This window comes from Staurois parvus, unplaced genomic scaffold, assembly GCF_062004578.1.
Source record: "Staurois parvus isolate SC_StPar_1 unplaced genomic scaffold, SC_StPar_1.0 ptg000272l, whole genome shotgun sequence".
NCBI classification, from domain to species: Eukaryota; Metazoa; Chordata; class Amphibia; order Anura; family Ranidae; genus Staurois; species Staurois parvus.
Genome location: NW_028318068.1, coordinates 3,099,277 through 3,114,299, shown reverse-complemented (window position 1 = coordinate 3,114,299; position 15,023 = coordinate 3,099,277). Strand labels below are relative to the sequence as shown.

Genomic DNA, 15,023 nt, shown 5'->3' with positions numbered 1-15,023 from the left:
GTAGCAATACACACCAAACTGAGCATGTGCAGCTCGCCCCCCCCCCCAAGGCTCTGTTCTATAAGCAGATGGATTGGGGACTGTGGAAGAAGGGGAGGATCACAGAAGTGAGGATCAAACAGCCTTTTTACACAATGCAGAGGATTAACCCCTTAGGTTCCATGGTGAGTATAACAAGCATGCGTTACTGCATCTACAGACTGATTTTACTGTTGTGGGTTTAGTAACACTTTAAGGTCTACTTTAACTTTAATTACCTACATGTCATACATCATCATACTATACATCCTTCTCGGAAAATGTATAATGTTTGGGGGTTTTAAAATGGTTGGAAACCTCAGACATGAAATATCAATAAATCATATCGCTCTACAGTGTGTACTTGTCTCAATTAGGAGCACTAAGTGTCATTTCTGTCTGCTTCATTTCTCTGCTATCAGCATGAGTCACATCTCCCAGGTTTTACTGACACCAAGAGAAAAATGGTGACAGGGGAAGGGACCTCCAGCAGATTGACAACCTCAGCTCTGTTCTGTGTACGTGTGTGTGTGGGGGGTGTCCCCCTTCCTCCAATCAGCTCTCACTGAGCTCTGCAGTGTGTAATTTCAGCTCTCCTCCTCCTTTTTTCTGAACTCTCAGGCAAGCTTTATAAATTCAGCACTTTGAAAGGGTGTAGAGAAGAGAAGACTGCAGATAAACAAGTACAACTTATGTAGGAGAATTTGTTTCATCTCTGTGCATCACCTGAGGCCAGTCACATCACTGGATATATATAAGAGTTTACAATCACTTTCTTCAAGCCTGTAGGCTTTGTTCACACCTATGCAGTTTGCTTTTTGTCCGTTTTGCAGTGCTTTTCGCAGTTCGTTTTGAGGTTTTCTACACACGTTTTTGCCTCGATTTGCATTTTGTTCAGCTTTTCCTTCTTTTATTTTTTAAAGTGGAATTTTTTTTTTGCTGGGCACAATAAAAATGCAAAACACAAATCGCTCTCAAAATCGCGGCAAAAACGCACTACCATGCATTTCATCAGATTCTTCATCGAACTCTATTTTAAAAAAGTCCGACCCTATCCAAAAACGCAACAGCTCAAAAAAGCATAGGTGTGGACATGTCCTATAGGAAACCATGTTATATAGACTGTAGTCGTTTCTGCACAAAGCAAAGAGCACAAAAAAAAATGCATTGGTGTGAATGGAGCCTCAATGTGTGCAAAAGGGTTAAAGTCCAATTCAGCATAAAATAATGACACATCATAGTGCCGTTTTTTTTCCCCCTGACGAGCTATCTTCTCACATTATGCCTCAATGTGTGCAAAAGGGTTAAAGTCCAATTCAGCATAAAATAATGACACATCATAGTGCCGTTTTTTTTCCCCCTGACGAGCTATCTTCTCACATTATGCCTCAATGGGGGCAAAAGGGTTCAAGTCCAATTCAGCATAAAATAATGACACATCATAGTGCCGGTTTTTTTTTCCCTGACGAGCTATCTTCTCACATTATGCCTCAATGTGTGCGAAAGGGTTAAAGTCCAATTCAGCATAAAATAATGACACATCATAGTGCCGGTTTTTTTTTCCCTGACGAGCTATCTTCTCACATTATGCCTCAATGGGGGCAAAAGGGTTCAAGTCCAATTCAGCATAAAATAATGACACATCATAGTGCCGTTTTTTTTTCCCTGACGAGCTATCTTCTCACATTATGCCTCAATGTGTGCAAAAGGGTTAAAGTCCAATTCAGCATAAAATAATGACACATTATAGTGCCGGGTTTTTTTTCCCTGATGAGCTATCCTCTCTCTTTACAAAGGTATATTGTACTGACCTGCAAAGAGCATCCGTCCCGTCAGCATCTCAGCTAGAATACAGCCGGTGGCCCACATGTCAATGGCTTTGGTATAGTTATTAGGGGAGAGGAGGAGATGGGGAGATCGATACCACTTAGTCACAAGTCCTTCCGAGAGGTATCCCTGGAACAGTACAGAAGACATCAGTAAATCATCTGCCATTCTCTAGACAAGACAGTCCTACTGGTGATGGAAGTGTGAATATGGACCTGTCAGACACAATGCCAGGGTCAGCAAACACCATCAGTAAAAAAAAACAAAAAGAAAAAAAATTTGTTCCATATAAAAATGCTGCTGATGAGCCCCTATATGACCTAAAGACAAACTCAGGGGTCTGATTACATTACTTCTGCTCGGCACCACTTGTCAGATTCATTAATTCGGTGGAGCACCAGCAGGTAACGAGGGTTCTGCTGAGGTTCACAGCAAAGCAGCGAAGGCTTCGTTGCCCCCCTCCAGGGGATAAACTGAATTAGTAAAACTGACAAGGGGTACAGACCAGGAGCAGCGTCACTGCAACCTGGAGTTGGCAGGATTGAACGTAGATGTTCACATCCAAGAGAATTGCTGGACTACGCTGGATCCAAACCCAAGAGAGGACGACGGAAAGGGGATCCTTGGTAGAGACAACCACTATATTAAAAGAAAGATGTCTTTGAATTGCTTAACACCTTCCTGCCTCGTCTGTAAATGAACGTTCCCAGGGGCGGACTGACAACTCATAGGCAATAGGGGATCATGGGGCCCCTGTGTCCTTGCCCAAACTAAAAAAAGCCTTTAAAAAAGGTACCAGGGGCATCTCATGGGGCCCCCTACTGACCCCGGGCCCTCGGGCAGTGCCCGAGTTTCCAAATGGTCAGTCCGCCCCTGAACGTTCCTCACCTCCATGTCCAATGCTGTGGATACGTTTGTACGCATTCTATTTCAGAACTTGCAGCGGGCTCCTGCGCCAACCGCTAGTCCTGGTACATTGCTGCCAGAAAATAGCGATTGGGAATCATTCACCACTATATATCACCAACAAAAGTCTGTTCTGTGGGGCTTTTCAGGTGCTACATTGATAAATCACACATGTACGTTTTATAACAGAAATTATTTTATTAAAACACAATCAGGTCTTTTTAATTAAAAAAAAAGCTACGTACATGCATCAAGCTTTTGAACACCTACACAAAAAACAAACAAACCCGTATTGTGTCTAATATGTGTATTTCCTATGACCATCAGCTCCATCTAATGACCATAATTCCAGATTTCCGAGCAGCACAGTGGCTAAATGGTTAGCACTTCTGCCTGGCAGTGCTAAGGTCATTGGTTCAAATCCCAACCACAGCACCACCTGCCTGGAGTTTGCGTGTTCTCCCTGTGCCTGCACGGGTTTCCTCTGGGTATTCTGGTTTCCTCCCACACTCTAAAGACATGCTGATAAGTTAATTGGATCCTGTCTAAATTGTCCCTAGTATGTGAATATGAGTTAGGGACCTTTAAATTGTACAACCCTTGAGGGTTAGGGACTGATGTGAATGTACAATATATATGTAAAGTGCTGCATAAACTGACAGCACTATATAAGTACCTGAAATGAATAAATAAATATTTATCTGAATGACCACAATCAGGAAAATGCAGCACTATGACCACTAGATGGATCTGGAGATCATAGGAAATACACATATTAACCCCTTGATACCAACGTCACACAAATTTGCAGGACTGGGCTTTTTTCCGTGGGGCCGCATAGTTGGGTTCCTGTCTTTCTGCCATGCCCAGCCTCCTGTCAGGGATTGGCCAAGGTCCCTATAGTACACAGGTGTCAAACTGGCGGCCCTCCAGCTGTTACCAAACTACAAGTCCCATGAGGCATTGCAATATTGACAGTTACAAGCATGACTCCCAAAGGCAGAGGCATGATGGGACTTGAAGTTTCGCAACAGCTGGAGGGCCACCAGTTTGACACCCCTGCTCTAGTATGTAGATCTGAGCTTCCTCTCCTCCTCCATTCCTCCTCCAGAAAGCTCTCAGCTTTCTGGAGAAGTGGGAGGACTCCAGAAGATCTGACCTTCAGAACGTCCCTAGCCTGTCCTGAGATAACCTCACTACATCACACCCAGGAGGACTCATCCCAGGCTGCTACTCAGCCTCTGATTAAAAACATGTCTAGCTCCCCCTAGCTAAACTGGAGGGGCACTACATGTGTACATCTACAAAAGGAGGGAGGGAGGGTATGGTGGCACAGGAGGAGATAGCTGTAGGGGATGGGGTGGTAGCAAGAGTGGAAGAGGTCGGTCAAGTTAGCAGAGGGTGGGGTAGGCTTCCCTGAAGAGATGGGTTTTCAGGGGGCGCCTAAAGGAGAGGAGAGTAGGTGATAATCTGATGGGTTGGGGCAGGGAGTTCCAGAGGATGGGTGACGCCCTGGAGAAGTCCTGGAGGCGGGCATGGGAGGAGGAGACCAGGGAACTATAGAGAAGGAGGTCTTGTGAGGAGCGGAGTGTGCGTGTTGGGTGGTACTTGGATATTAGGTCAGTGATGTAGTTCGGGGCAGTATGGTGGACAGCTTTGTACGTCAGTGTTAGGATTTTGAATTTGATCCGTTGGGCAATCGGAAGCCAGTGGAGGGATTGGCAGAGGGGGGTGGCGGAGATGGAGCGGTTGGAAAGGTGGATGAGTCTGGCAGCCGTATTCAGGATGGACTGAAGCGGGGATAGCCAGCGGCGAGGCAGGCCAGTGAGGAGGGAGTTGCAGTAGTCGGGTCGTGATATGATGACGGAGTGGATGAGCTGTTTAGTGGTTTTTGGGGTTAGGAACGTGCGCATTTTGGCGATGTTGCGGAGGTGGAGTCTGCACGAGTTTGTTAAAGATTGGACTTGGGGCTGGAAGGATAGGTTGGAGTCCAGAATGACACAGTGATAACTGGACATTTTTATTTTACTTGCCTTAAATAGTTTTTTCATAGTGGGCGAGTGGCAATAACAAGCCAACAGATGTGTTGCCCTTTACCCAAAACTACAAAAAAATGGTTTGGCTGGGGTTGCACTTTAAGTACACAGAGGCACATTTGGTTGCTACATAGACAATGTGGCCTGCTTGCTTCTTGCTCAGTATTTCTGCACAGTGACTGTACTATACTACTCTTCAATGCATGTGTATAGTCAGCTCAGACTCGTACACAATACAATGTCTTGGTAGCTCATTCTGCAATTGGTTTTTTTTCAGCAATCATTCAGCAAGGAGCCTATTTGCAGGCACCATGGACCTGCATGATTATGAAAATATGGAAGAGCAAGATATATATATATATAATCACCTATATAATTTCCCTTTAACCACTTCAAGTCCGGACACTTTCCCCCCCTTCCAGTCCAGGCCAATTTTCAGCTTTCAGTGCTATCACACTTTGAATGACAATTGCGCGGTCATGCAACACTGTACCCATATGAATTGTTTAGCATTTTTTTTAGAAACATAAAAATTTATTTTGGTGGTATTTATTCACCACTGGGATTTTTATTGTTATTGCTATATAAATGAAAAAGTCCAAAAATTTGAAAAAAGGTGTGTTTCTTATAAAATTTTGCAAATAAATAATCTTCCTTCATAAATCTTGGCCAAAATTTATTCAGTTATCTCTTTAGTGAAAATTGTTTTTTTTACATTTTTATTTTAGTTTTTTATATTATTATTTATGTTTTTTTATTTTTTTTTAACATACTGTCACCCTAGCAGTACAGTGTCACCATAGTGACACTGTACTACTTGTGGGAGGTGATGAAGATTTTTTTAATTTTTTTTTTACACTGATTGCTTTTACACCCAGAAAGGCTGTAAAAGCAATCATTTCTCCTTCTCTCTGACTGCATTCTTGCAGCCATTGAGAAATCCTATGTGAGCTGTGATTGGCCACAGATTGTCACATGGTATAAGGCTGTTGTGAATAGCCCTGTACCATGTGACCTCTGTGATCAGTCACAGATTTCACAAGTAATAAGCAATGATGTCAGAAGTGACATCTTGCTTACTACTATTCATGTGATCACTGATTGACCAATCAGTGATCACATGATCGGGACTTCACACAGAGGTCCCTGCTGTGTCCTCTGGCACCGAATCGCGGTGTCGTACGCTCCCAGGGAGCGCGCACAGGCTGCCAATGTGGGAGCCATTTATGAACGGCAACCCGCCCCTGCACTGCTCCCGTCCAGCCGTTTATGTACAAGGGCCAGACGGGAAGTGGTTAAAAGAGGTCAGAGGAATGATTTGTGCGCCATGTCTGACAATGAATTATACCGGGAGATTTTCACTAGCAGTCTTCTAGCGGGTTCTTTGTGAGATTGTCACATTAAAATCACTAATGGTCTCTCCTGCCCTCTGCGACGGGTCCACAGTGCTGACTATTCAATACATTAGCACAGCTTCTCTCATTAGTAAAATAAATTCATTAGGACCGTCCTGCAGGGACGCCGCGTGCAGCAACTTTTCAGTGCATCATCTGTCACAATGTTGGCGTTGGTGGATCACACTCCAGCAGAAGGAAAACAAAGGTTCACAGGGCAAAATGTGAACGATCTTTGCACTGTGGTACTCTGTGTTCAGGAAAGTGTATCATACAGTATTTGTGGTGCATTTCGGCTCATTATAAATGAATGGACTGCTTAATGTAATACATTTAGTTGATGCAATACACCACAACACACGGTGCTTTGGTTTAGTATGTTGGGGTAGGATAGGGTAGGGGTAGGTGATTTGTAAAGGAAAAGGGGGGGCCTGGGCACTTTGAGTGGATTTTGCTTTTTACTGCTTTAGGTTGTCGTACATTGTGGTACTGCACGTTACTGCAGCGCACATACTGTATATGCAGCAGCACAGTGGCTAAGTAGTTAACACTTCTGCCTAGCAACACTAGGGTTGTCAGTTCAAATACTAATCATGAAACCACCTGCCTGGAGTTTACATGTTTACCCTGTGCCTGCGTGGGCTTCATCCAGTCTCCTCCCACACTCCAAGGATATGCTGGTAGGTTAATTGTCCCTAGTATGTGTATGTATGAATGTGAGTTAGGGACCTTAGATTGTACGCCCCTTGAGGGTTAGGGACTGATGTGAATGTACAATATATATGTAAAGTGCTGCGTAAATTGATGGCGCTATATAAGTACCTGAAATAGATAAATAAATAATGTAAGGCTGGCCTGAAAGACAACTTGGGCAATTTTTACTGTGCTTTGAAAAAGTATTCATACCCCTTGAAATTTTACACATTTTGTCATGTTACAATCAAAAACGTGAATGTATTTTATTGGGATTTTATATGATAGACCGACACAATGTGGCACATAATTGTCAAATGGAAGGAAAATGATAAATGGTTTTCAAAATATTTTACAATAAATCTGTGGCATGCATTTGCATTCAGCCCCCCGGAGTCAATACTTTGTAGGACCCCCTTTCACTGCAATTCCAGCTGCAAGTGTTTTTGGGGACGTCTCTACCAGCTTTGCACATCTACAGAGGGACATTTCTGCCCATTCTTCTTTGCAAAATAGCTTAAGCTCTGTCAGATTCTATGAACAGCAATTTTCAAGTCTTGCCACAGATTTTCAATTGGATTTAGGTCTGGACTTTGACTGGGCCATTCTAACACATGAATATGCTTTGATCTAAACCAGCGGTTCTCAACCTGTGGGTCGCGACCCCTTTGGGGGTCGAACAACACTTTCACAGGGGTCGCCTAAGACCATCGGAAAACACATATTTCCAATGGTCTTAGGAACCGAGACACCGCTCCTCTATCCGTCTCCAGGTGTGGGCGGGATGACATGCCGTCCCTGTCATCTGGACACACCCCCTCGCCGGTAATTGGCCGCCGGAACTGTAGCTCAGGAGAGGCACACAGGCGGCCAATCACCGGCGAGGAGGTGGAGCTTGGAGAGGAGGAGCAGAAGATCGAGCGAGTGAAGAGGAGGAGAGCGGCCGGAGAAGGAAGACATCTGACCGGTAAGTGTCTGTACCATGGGAGAGGGAGGGAGCGAGCGAGCCCAGGCTGGAGCAGGGTTCAGCAAGGTAAGTATCATTGGTGTCAGTGGGAGGAATAGTGCCCAACCATTGGTGTCACTAATACCAATGATGGGGCACTATTCCTCCCCCCACTGACACCAACGATGGGGCACTATTCCTCCCCCCACTGACACCAACGATGGGGCACTATTCCTTCCACTGATACCAACGATGGGGCACTATTCCTCCCACTGATACCAATGATGGGGCACTATTCCTCCCACTGACACCAATGTTGGGGCACTATTGCTCCCCCTGATACCAACGATGGGGCACTATTCCTCCCACTGACACCAACGTTGGGGCACTATTGCTCCCCCTGACACCAACGATGGGGCACTATTCCTCCCACTGACACCAACGATGGGGCACTATTCCTCCCACTGACACCAATGATGGGGGCACTATTCCTCCCACTGATACCAATGATGGGGCACTATTCCTCCCACTGATACCAATGATGGGGCACTATTCCTCCCACTGACACCAGTGTTGGGGCACTATTCCTCCCACTGATACCAGTGATGGGACACTTTTCCTCCCACTGACATCAGTGATGGGACACTATTCCTCCCACTGACACCAGTGATGGGGCACTATTCCTCCCACTGACACCAATGATGGGGCACTATTCCCCCCACTGACACCTATGATGGGGCACTATTCCTCCCACTGACAGCAATGATGGGGCACTATTCCTCCCACTGACACCAATGATGGGGCACTATTCCTACCACTGACACCAATGATGGGGCACTATTCCTCCCACTGATACCAATGATGGGGCACTATTCCTCCCATTGACATCAGTGATGGGACACTATTCCTCCCACTGACACCAATGACGTGGCACTACTCCTCCCACTGCAAAATTACAGTTATGAAGTAGCAACGAAAATAATTTTATGGTTGGGGGTCACCACAACATGAGGAACTGTATTAAGGGGTCGCGGCATTAGAAAGGTTGAGAACCACTGATCTAAACCATTCCATTGTAGTGCTGGCTGGATGTTTTGGGTTGCTGTCCTGCTGAAAGGTGAACCTCCGCCCCGGTCTCAAGTCTTCTGCAGACTCTAACAGTTTTTCTTTTAAGATTTCCCTGTATTTGGCTCCATCCATCTTCCCATTAACTCTGACCAGCTTCCCTATCCCTGCTGAAGAAAAGCATCCCCACCACATGATGCTGCCACCACCATGTTTCACGGTGGGGATGGTGTGTTCAGGGTGATGTGCAGTGTTAGTTTTCTGCCACACAAACCGTATTGCCTTTAGGCCAAAAAGTTCCGTTTTGTTTTCATGTGACCAGAGCCCCTTCTTCCACATGTTTGCTGTGTCCCCCACATGGTCCTCCTTTAGCCACCAAAACAGCCCTGACCCGTTGAGTTGGCCTCCACAAGACAAAGGATCAAACTGCCTCCACTGGCTTGCCTTGCTTCCTATACTGCATGCTGGTGCCATCTCTTCCCCAGGTAAGTGACACACACACACCCGGCCATTCACACGATGGATGTAAAAGAAAAGGTGATTCAGCAGACCAGGCCACCTTCTTCTATTGCGCTGTGGCCCAGTTCTGATGCTCACAATCCCATTGTAGGCACCTCTGGCTGTGGACATGGGTCAGCCTGGGCACCCTGACCGGTCTGCAACTATGCAGCTCCATGCATAAAAAACTGCAATTCTCTGTGTGTTCTGACATCTTCCCATGGGAACCAGCACTAACTTTTTCAGCAATTTGAGCTACATTAGCCCTTCTATTGGATCGGACTACATAGGGCAGCCTTTGCTCCCCGCATTCAGCAGTGAGCGTTGGCTAGCTTACAACCCTGTTACTGGTTTGCCGGATTTCCTTCCTTGGACCACTTTTGGTCGATCCTGACCAATGCAGCCCAGGAACATCCCACAAGAGCTGCAGTTTTGGAGTTGCTCTGGCCCAGTTGTCCAGACATAACAATTTGGACCTGTCAAAGTCGCTGAAATCCTTACGCTTGTCCATTTTTTCTGCTTTCAACACCTCAACTTCAGGGACAACATGTTCACTTGCTGCCTAATATATCCCATCCACTTTCAGGTGCCATTATCATGAGATATTCAATGTTATTCACTTTACCTGTCGGTGGTCATAATGTTATGGCTGATTAGTGTATCTTACATACCAGGACTAGCTGTACTGTACTTTTACCTGTATACTTTATATAGGAACTATACACTCATTACAAAACCCTGTCTTCCGACTTTACGTAGACTTAAATTATTATATTACTGGAATAAAGATAAGAACTTGTACTGTCTGCAAACTTTGCCCACATAGTTCATTAAACTGGTTTGAGTATGCATTATAAGTTGTTTTAAAGATAGTACGTGTCATTTATTGTGTGGAAAACCTTCGATAAACATCTGAAAAGTGGTGGAAGGAAAGTGTCCATCGTCCACAGTAATAAAAAATAAAATCTCTCTACCCATGTTTCATATTCCATCAGTAAGGGGTGCCGGTGCTCACTCAGGCTCCTGTCAGCCTCAGAGTCATCCAAAGAGAAAATCAGCACTTGGGCTTTGATCTTCTATATAACAATTTCTTATTTGGCTTACATACAAAGCCAGAGAGAGATACTAATGTGTTTCGACCAATGTAGTATTACTCATGGACACATCAGATGAAGCGTGTTAGCACCTCTGTCATGCTTTGAATGTATGCCAAAGAAGAAATAAAGACATATAGAAGATCAAATTTTCTCATTGTTTAGGCAAACAGCATTATCCTGCAGAAGTTCTAACCATCTCCATTCTTTTGTATACTAAGGGCCCATTCACTCCAATGCTGTGTGTTAGTGCATTATGCCACATGTCAACATGCCCAATGCACAACATATGTAATTTTTGGCAGCACACCGCACTACAACAGGCATCCTTCAACAAGGTGTGTTGGGGTGACATTCAGATTTAATGACACGGCATTGCACTGATGCCAGTAACATGTTGTCATACACTACTGTAACACAATCGTGTAATGTCAGGGCCTGGATCTGAGCCCGAGACCTCTGCTGTGCCTGGCAGTAACTCTTCTTGCTAAGCCACCTGAGATGTTGAACAGCTACCTTCTAACCCGTTAGACAATTGTGCCTTGTTCCTCGTTTATTTGTGAACCTTGAACTTCTTGCTATTCCCATGAACTTCCTGATTTAAGCCATGTCTCTGCACTTCCTGATTGCCAGACTGTCACAGACTTGGGGCTGTGGGAGAACAATTGCCTGGGAACTCTGAGTTTTATTGTATTTTCAAGTTATCCTGAAGGAGCAGGAGCCTATTTGACTTTTATGCACATCCGGATTTCCATCAAGCCTGGGCACTCCATCACCTGGTTCTAGCCACATTTGCATGGAACTGTATAGGGCTAGTAGGAAAACCTGCTAACTTTACGAGGAGTCACTTCTAAGGCCCATTGTCCTGCCATGTCACTCCTTTGGGACTATGTTCTTCTTTTGGTGGGACATGGGCCAGGGTGGTTACTGAGAGGGTGCTTGCTTGGGAACCTTGGAATTTCAGCGTTACATCTCACCGGAGTTTGGTAACCACGACCATCGAACTGTTGCCCAATTATTCTACGAACGACACCTGGTTCCCTTAACCAGCTGTCACTCGGCCCTGTCCATGGAACATGTCACTTTTTGGATCATATCCTCTTGGGTCTGGGCTATCAAATGGTATCCTGGGATTGCCACCGCTCCATTGGGATCACTCCAAAAGAACTATCATTGTAACATATGGCTTCCTGTGTATAATGTACTCCTATGTGGGCACCAGACTGTCTGAGATGGGCATTGTCTGTGATAATGTGATTAGCTCATATCTGATGGCTTTCTGTATAAATTCAGTGTGTTTATCTAATAAGCAGTTCTTTTTTACTCCAAAAATTGGTGTTGTCTAGTTCTTTGGGGTAGCTACAGCCATAGTCACTTGCCCCGTGTCTCTGAGCTTGGGAAGCAGCTTCTTGATACCCAGTCGGGGTGTCAGGAGTCCATCACAAAGAGTATTGATCTCTCTCCAGCCAATATCTCGCTTGTCTCTATTGCTGCCTTCAGTATCTTTGCTACCACTCATTACCAACCTTTGGCTTGTTCCTCGACAACACGTCTGCTTGATTCCAACCTGCAACCACTTCTTACTGACCTTTGGCTTGTTTACTGACTAGGCTTCCGCTTGATCCCGACCTGCTATGTCTGCTACTGGAAAACCAGCTTGTCCACCTCCTGATGGGGCAATCCTGGTACTAACACGCAGCAAACCCCATCTCCACTTTCAGGAGCTCTGGTGGATACTGGTTAGTAATTATACCCAGCAACCCAAGTGAGCCCACGTCACCCACCCAGGTGGCCTGTTTATGAACCTGTGGTGGTCAGTGGGAGCCTGACTCCAGACCGTGACATGTAAACTGTATTTATAAACTAAAGCAAAACATATGCCAAAGTAAATTTGGTGTTGCTTGGACCTCCAAGACTATTTATTTGACAGCACCCCTATCATCAGCTGAGCAATTATTTACACAGCGCTGTAAAACGTACTCCACTTGAAGCAGAGAACTTGCCAAAAAGCTCATAATGGAGAGAGTTAACATTCCCGCCGTAGTGACAGCATCACTAATAGATTAGATATTTCAATTGTTCTAATCTCCGTCTCTCTGACATGGTGTGAGTGGAACGCATTATCTGGGAAAAGCTCCAATAGACTGACTCACTGCTTTGCCTGTTATCATTAGCACTGCTGAATCAGTCTGATCAGCAGAGCAGCACAGTGTTATCAAATTAGTCTAATGTTTTCCGTGCCCTCTGCAGATCTAATTCGCTGGCAGAAAATGAATGAAAACAAATACTTTTTCGAACGTGAGGAAGGCGTTTATATTTTTAGACAGTGCGGCATGATCAACGACGTCATCTTGTTGGCCTTTTTACAGAAAATCACTGGAATGATCCATAGAGAGGTCATTTACCTTTACTTTATCTATATTATTGCAAAGATGGTGATATATGGACTCCTGGTACCCAGCTTTCAGCTCAAGGGCTGCATGTGGACCAGTGATAGTTAGTGTGCATCCTTCAGGCTCCCAGCTACCAGTTGTCGGTGTTTTCCCTGCCTAGGTGCCTATTCTGGCCTGATAAGTAATGACGTTAAAGTCAAGCCAAACGTTACATTGAATATATTAGTGTTCTTGTCCTTGGAGAGATTTTCACCTTGCTTCTTGTCTTGGTGACCAAATGGAAAGTGAGATTTCCCCTATGAGGATACAGATCAAATGGACACATGGTAGTTGGTGTGCATCCTTCAGGCCCCCCAGCAACCAGTTGTCAGTGTGTTCCCTACCTAGATGGTTACGCTGGTCTGATAAGGAATGATGTTAAAGTCAAGCCAACACTTATATTGATTATTTTGGTGTTAGTGTCCCTTCTGAAGAAATTTTACCTTACTTCTGGCTCCGATGGCCTATTGGAAAGTGAGATTTCCCCTATGAGGATAAAGATCTCATGGAACCATGATAGCTGATGTGCATCCTTCATGCCCCCAGCAACCAGTTGTGTGTGTTTGCTGCCTAGGGGATTACTCTGACCTGATCAGCTCATGGTCTTTAAAGTCAAGCCAAAAATTACAATGGTTATATTGGTGTCTGTGTCCCTGTTGGAGAAATTTCACCTCACTTCTTGTTCTGGAGACCAAATATGAAATGTGATTTCCCTCTGAGAGAATACAGATGGCATTGAAAAGCTGACAGAAGTTCTCACTCTACCCCCACTTTTATTACAGCCTGCGCTCATATTTAAGGGGTTTTGCTCACTTACAGTTTAGGGGACCACACAGGAAGTGAAGAAAATTCTCCCCAATGGGTATGGAAACAGTAATAAAAACTGAAAAATGTCCTATTCCCTTGATCACTCTGTCCTAAACTGTACTGAGTGTCTGGAGTTTGTAATGGGTAGAGGTGAAGAGTCCTTAGACTTTACCTATAGTTTTTCATTATGTGGTCTAAAGACAATGTGGTAAAACTCCTTCAATAATCCTCACTGGTTCCCATTTTAATAATATGCTTTAAAGAAAGTTTTCTCTTTAGTAACATATGTATACTACTAAAACTGTCTCATGTTACTACAGTACCTACACAGTCGAGAACCAGAAGTAGGTGAAGGAACAGTTTGCTTTGTAACTTTCATACTTCCTTACTTTTTCTAAGCTCTACATTCCCTTTCCTCTTTTTATCTTTATTTTTGGGGATATAGCTCCACCTATGTAGCTAGAGGGAGCTAGACTCCAATGGTTACAGAGGAGCTGAGCAGCAGTCCAGGTGTAATAGCCAGAGTGGGGTCAAATTATGGTCAGGGGTGAGAGCCTCTGAAGGCCAGCACCTCTGGAATTTCCTCATGCTCTACAGCTTTGGAGGAAGGCCTAAAGCCAGTGGGTGGATCTGAGTAGTGGTTGGCCTGTACTCTTGAGGGAACCTGAACAGTCCCCAACAGGAGGTTGGAAAGGGGCCAGGACAACCCTCAAAAGTAAGAGAGCCTGCTCAGTTGCAGTAGCGTGTGGGTGGAAGATGGAGATGTGAGGTGGAGATGCAGATGCAGAAGCCTAGGAGGGAGCCCAGGTTGGAAGGGGCTCATCTCCAGGCAGAGAGACCCTGAAAGGAAGAAAGCTATGGACTTCACTGGCCCCCTGAGAGAGGACCACCTGGTGGCAGGGAAGGAGCGGCCCAGCTGACAGGCCTGGTAGCAGCCACCTACCCAACAGCAGCACAGGAGAAAGAGTCAGTGAGTACACCTACACCCCCTGGTCCAGAGAGGGGAGAGAGCAGTTGGGTGGGAAACCTAACTCACTCTGCTGCTGGGACTATTGCCCTCTAGTAGTTACTACTGCATCCCCTGTCCAGGGATTCCTCCATACAGCCGGATTGAGGAGTATCCGGGGTTGGAAAGGTACATTGTGAGATGCTGGCTGGATCTCCACAAGAGGATTTTTGTGTGCATAAAGACTTGTAACAAAGTTCAGGAAGTTTGTCCTCAGTTGCCATTTCCTTGGGCATCCCACATACCCCTTACCCCATCCAAGTTTGACATCCCTAATAAAACTTCAAAACAAAGCTCAAGG

At 45.1% G+C, this 15,023-nt stretch overlaps 1 protein-coding gene across 2 annotated transcripts in view; it reads right to left on the bottom strand.

Annotated features, from left to right (window-relative positions):
• MAPK4 (mitogen-activated protein kinase 4) overlaps positions 1-15,023 on the bottom strand; it is a 207,359-nt gene that overhangs the window by 37,482 nt on the left and 154,854 nt on the right. For both annotated transcript variants that reach the window (XM_089681609.1, XM_089681610.1), the window contains exon 3: positions 1,830-1,974. In XM_089681609.1, coding sequence (XP_089537735.1) covers positions 1,830-1,974 — 145 coding nt within the window. The remainder of the gene's footprint in view (positions 1-1,829; positions 1,975-15,023) is intronic.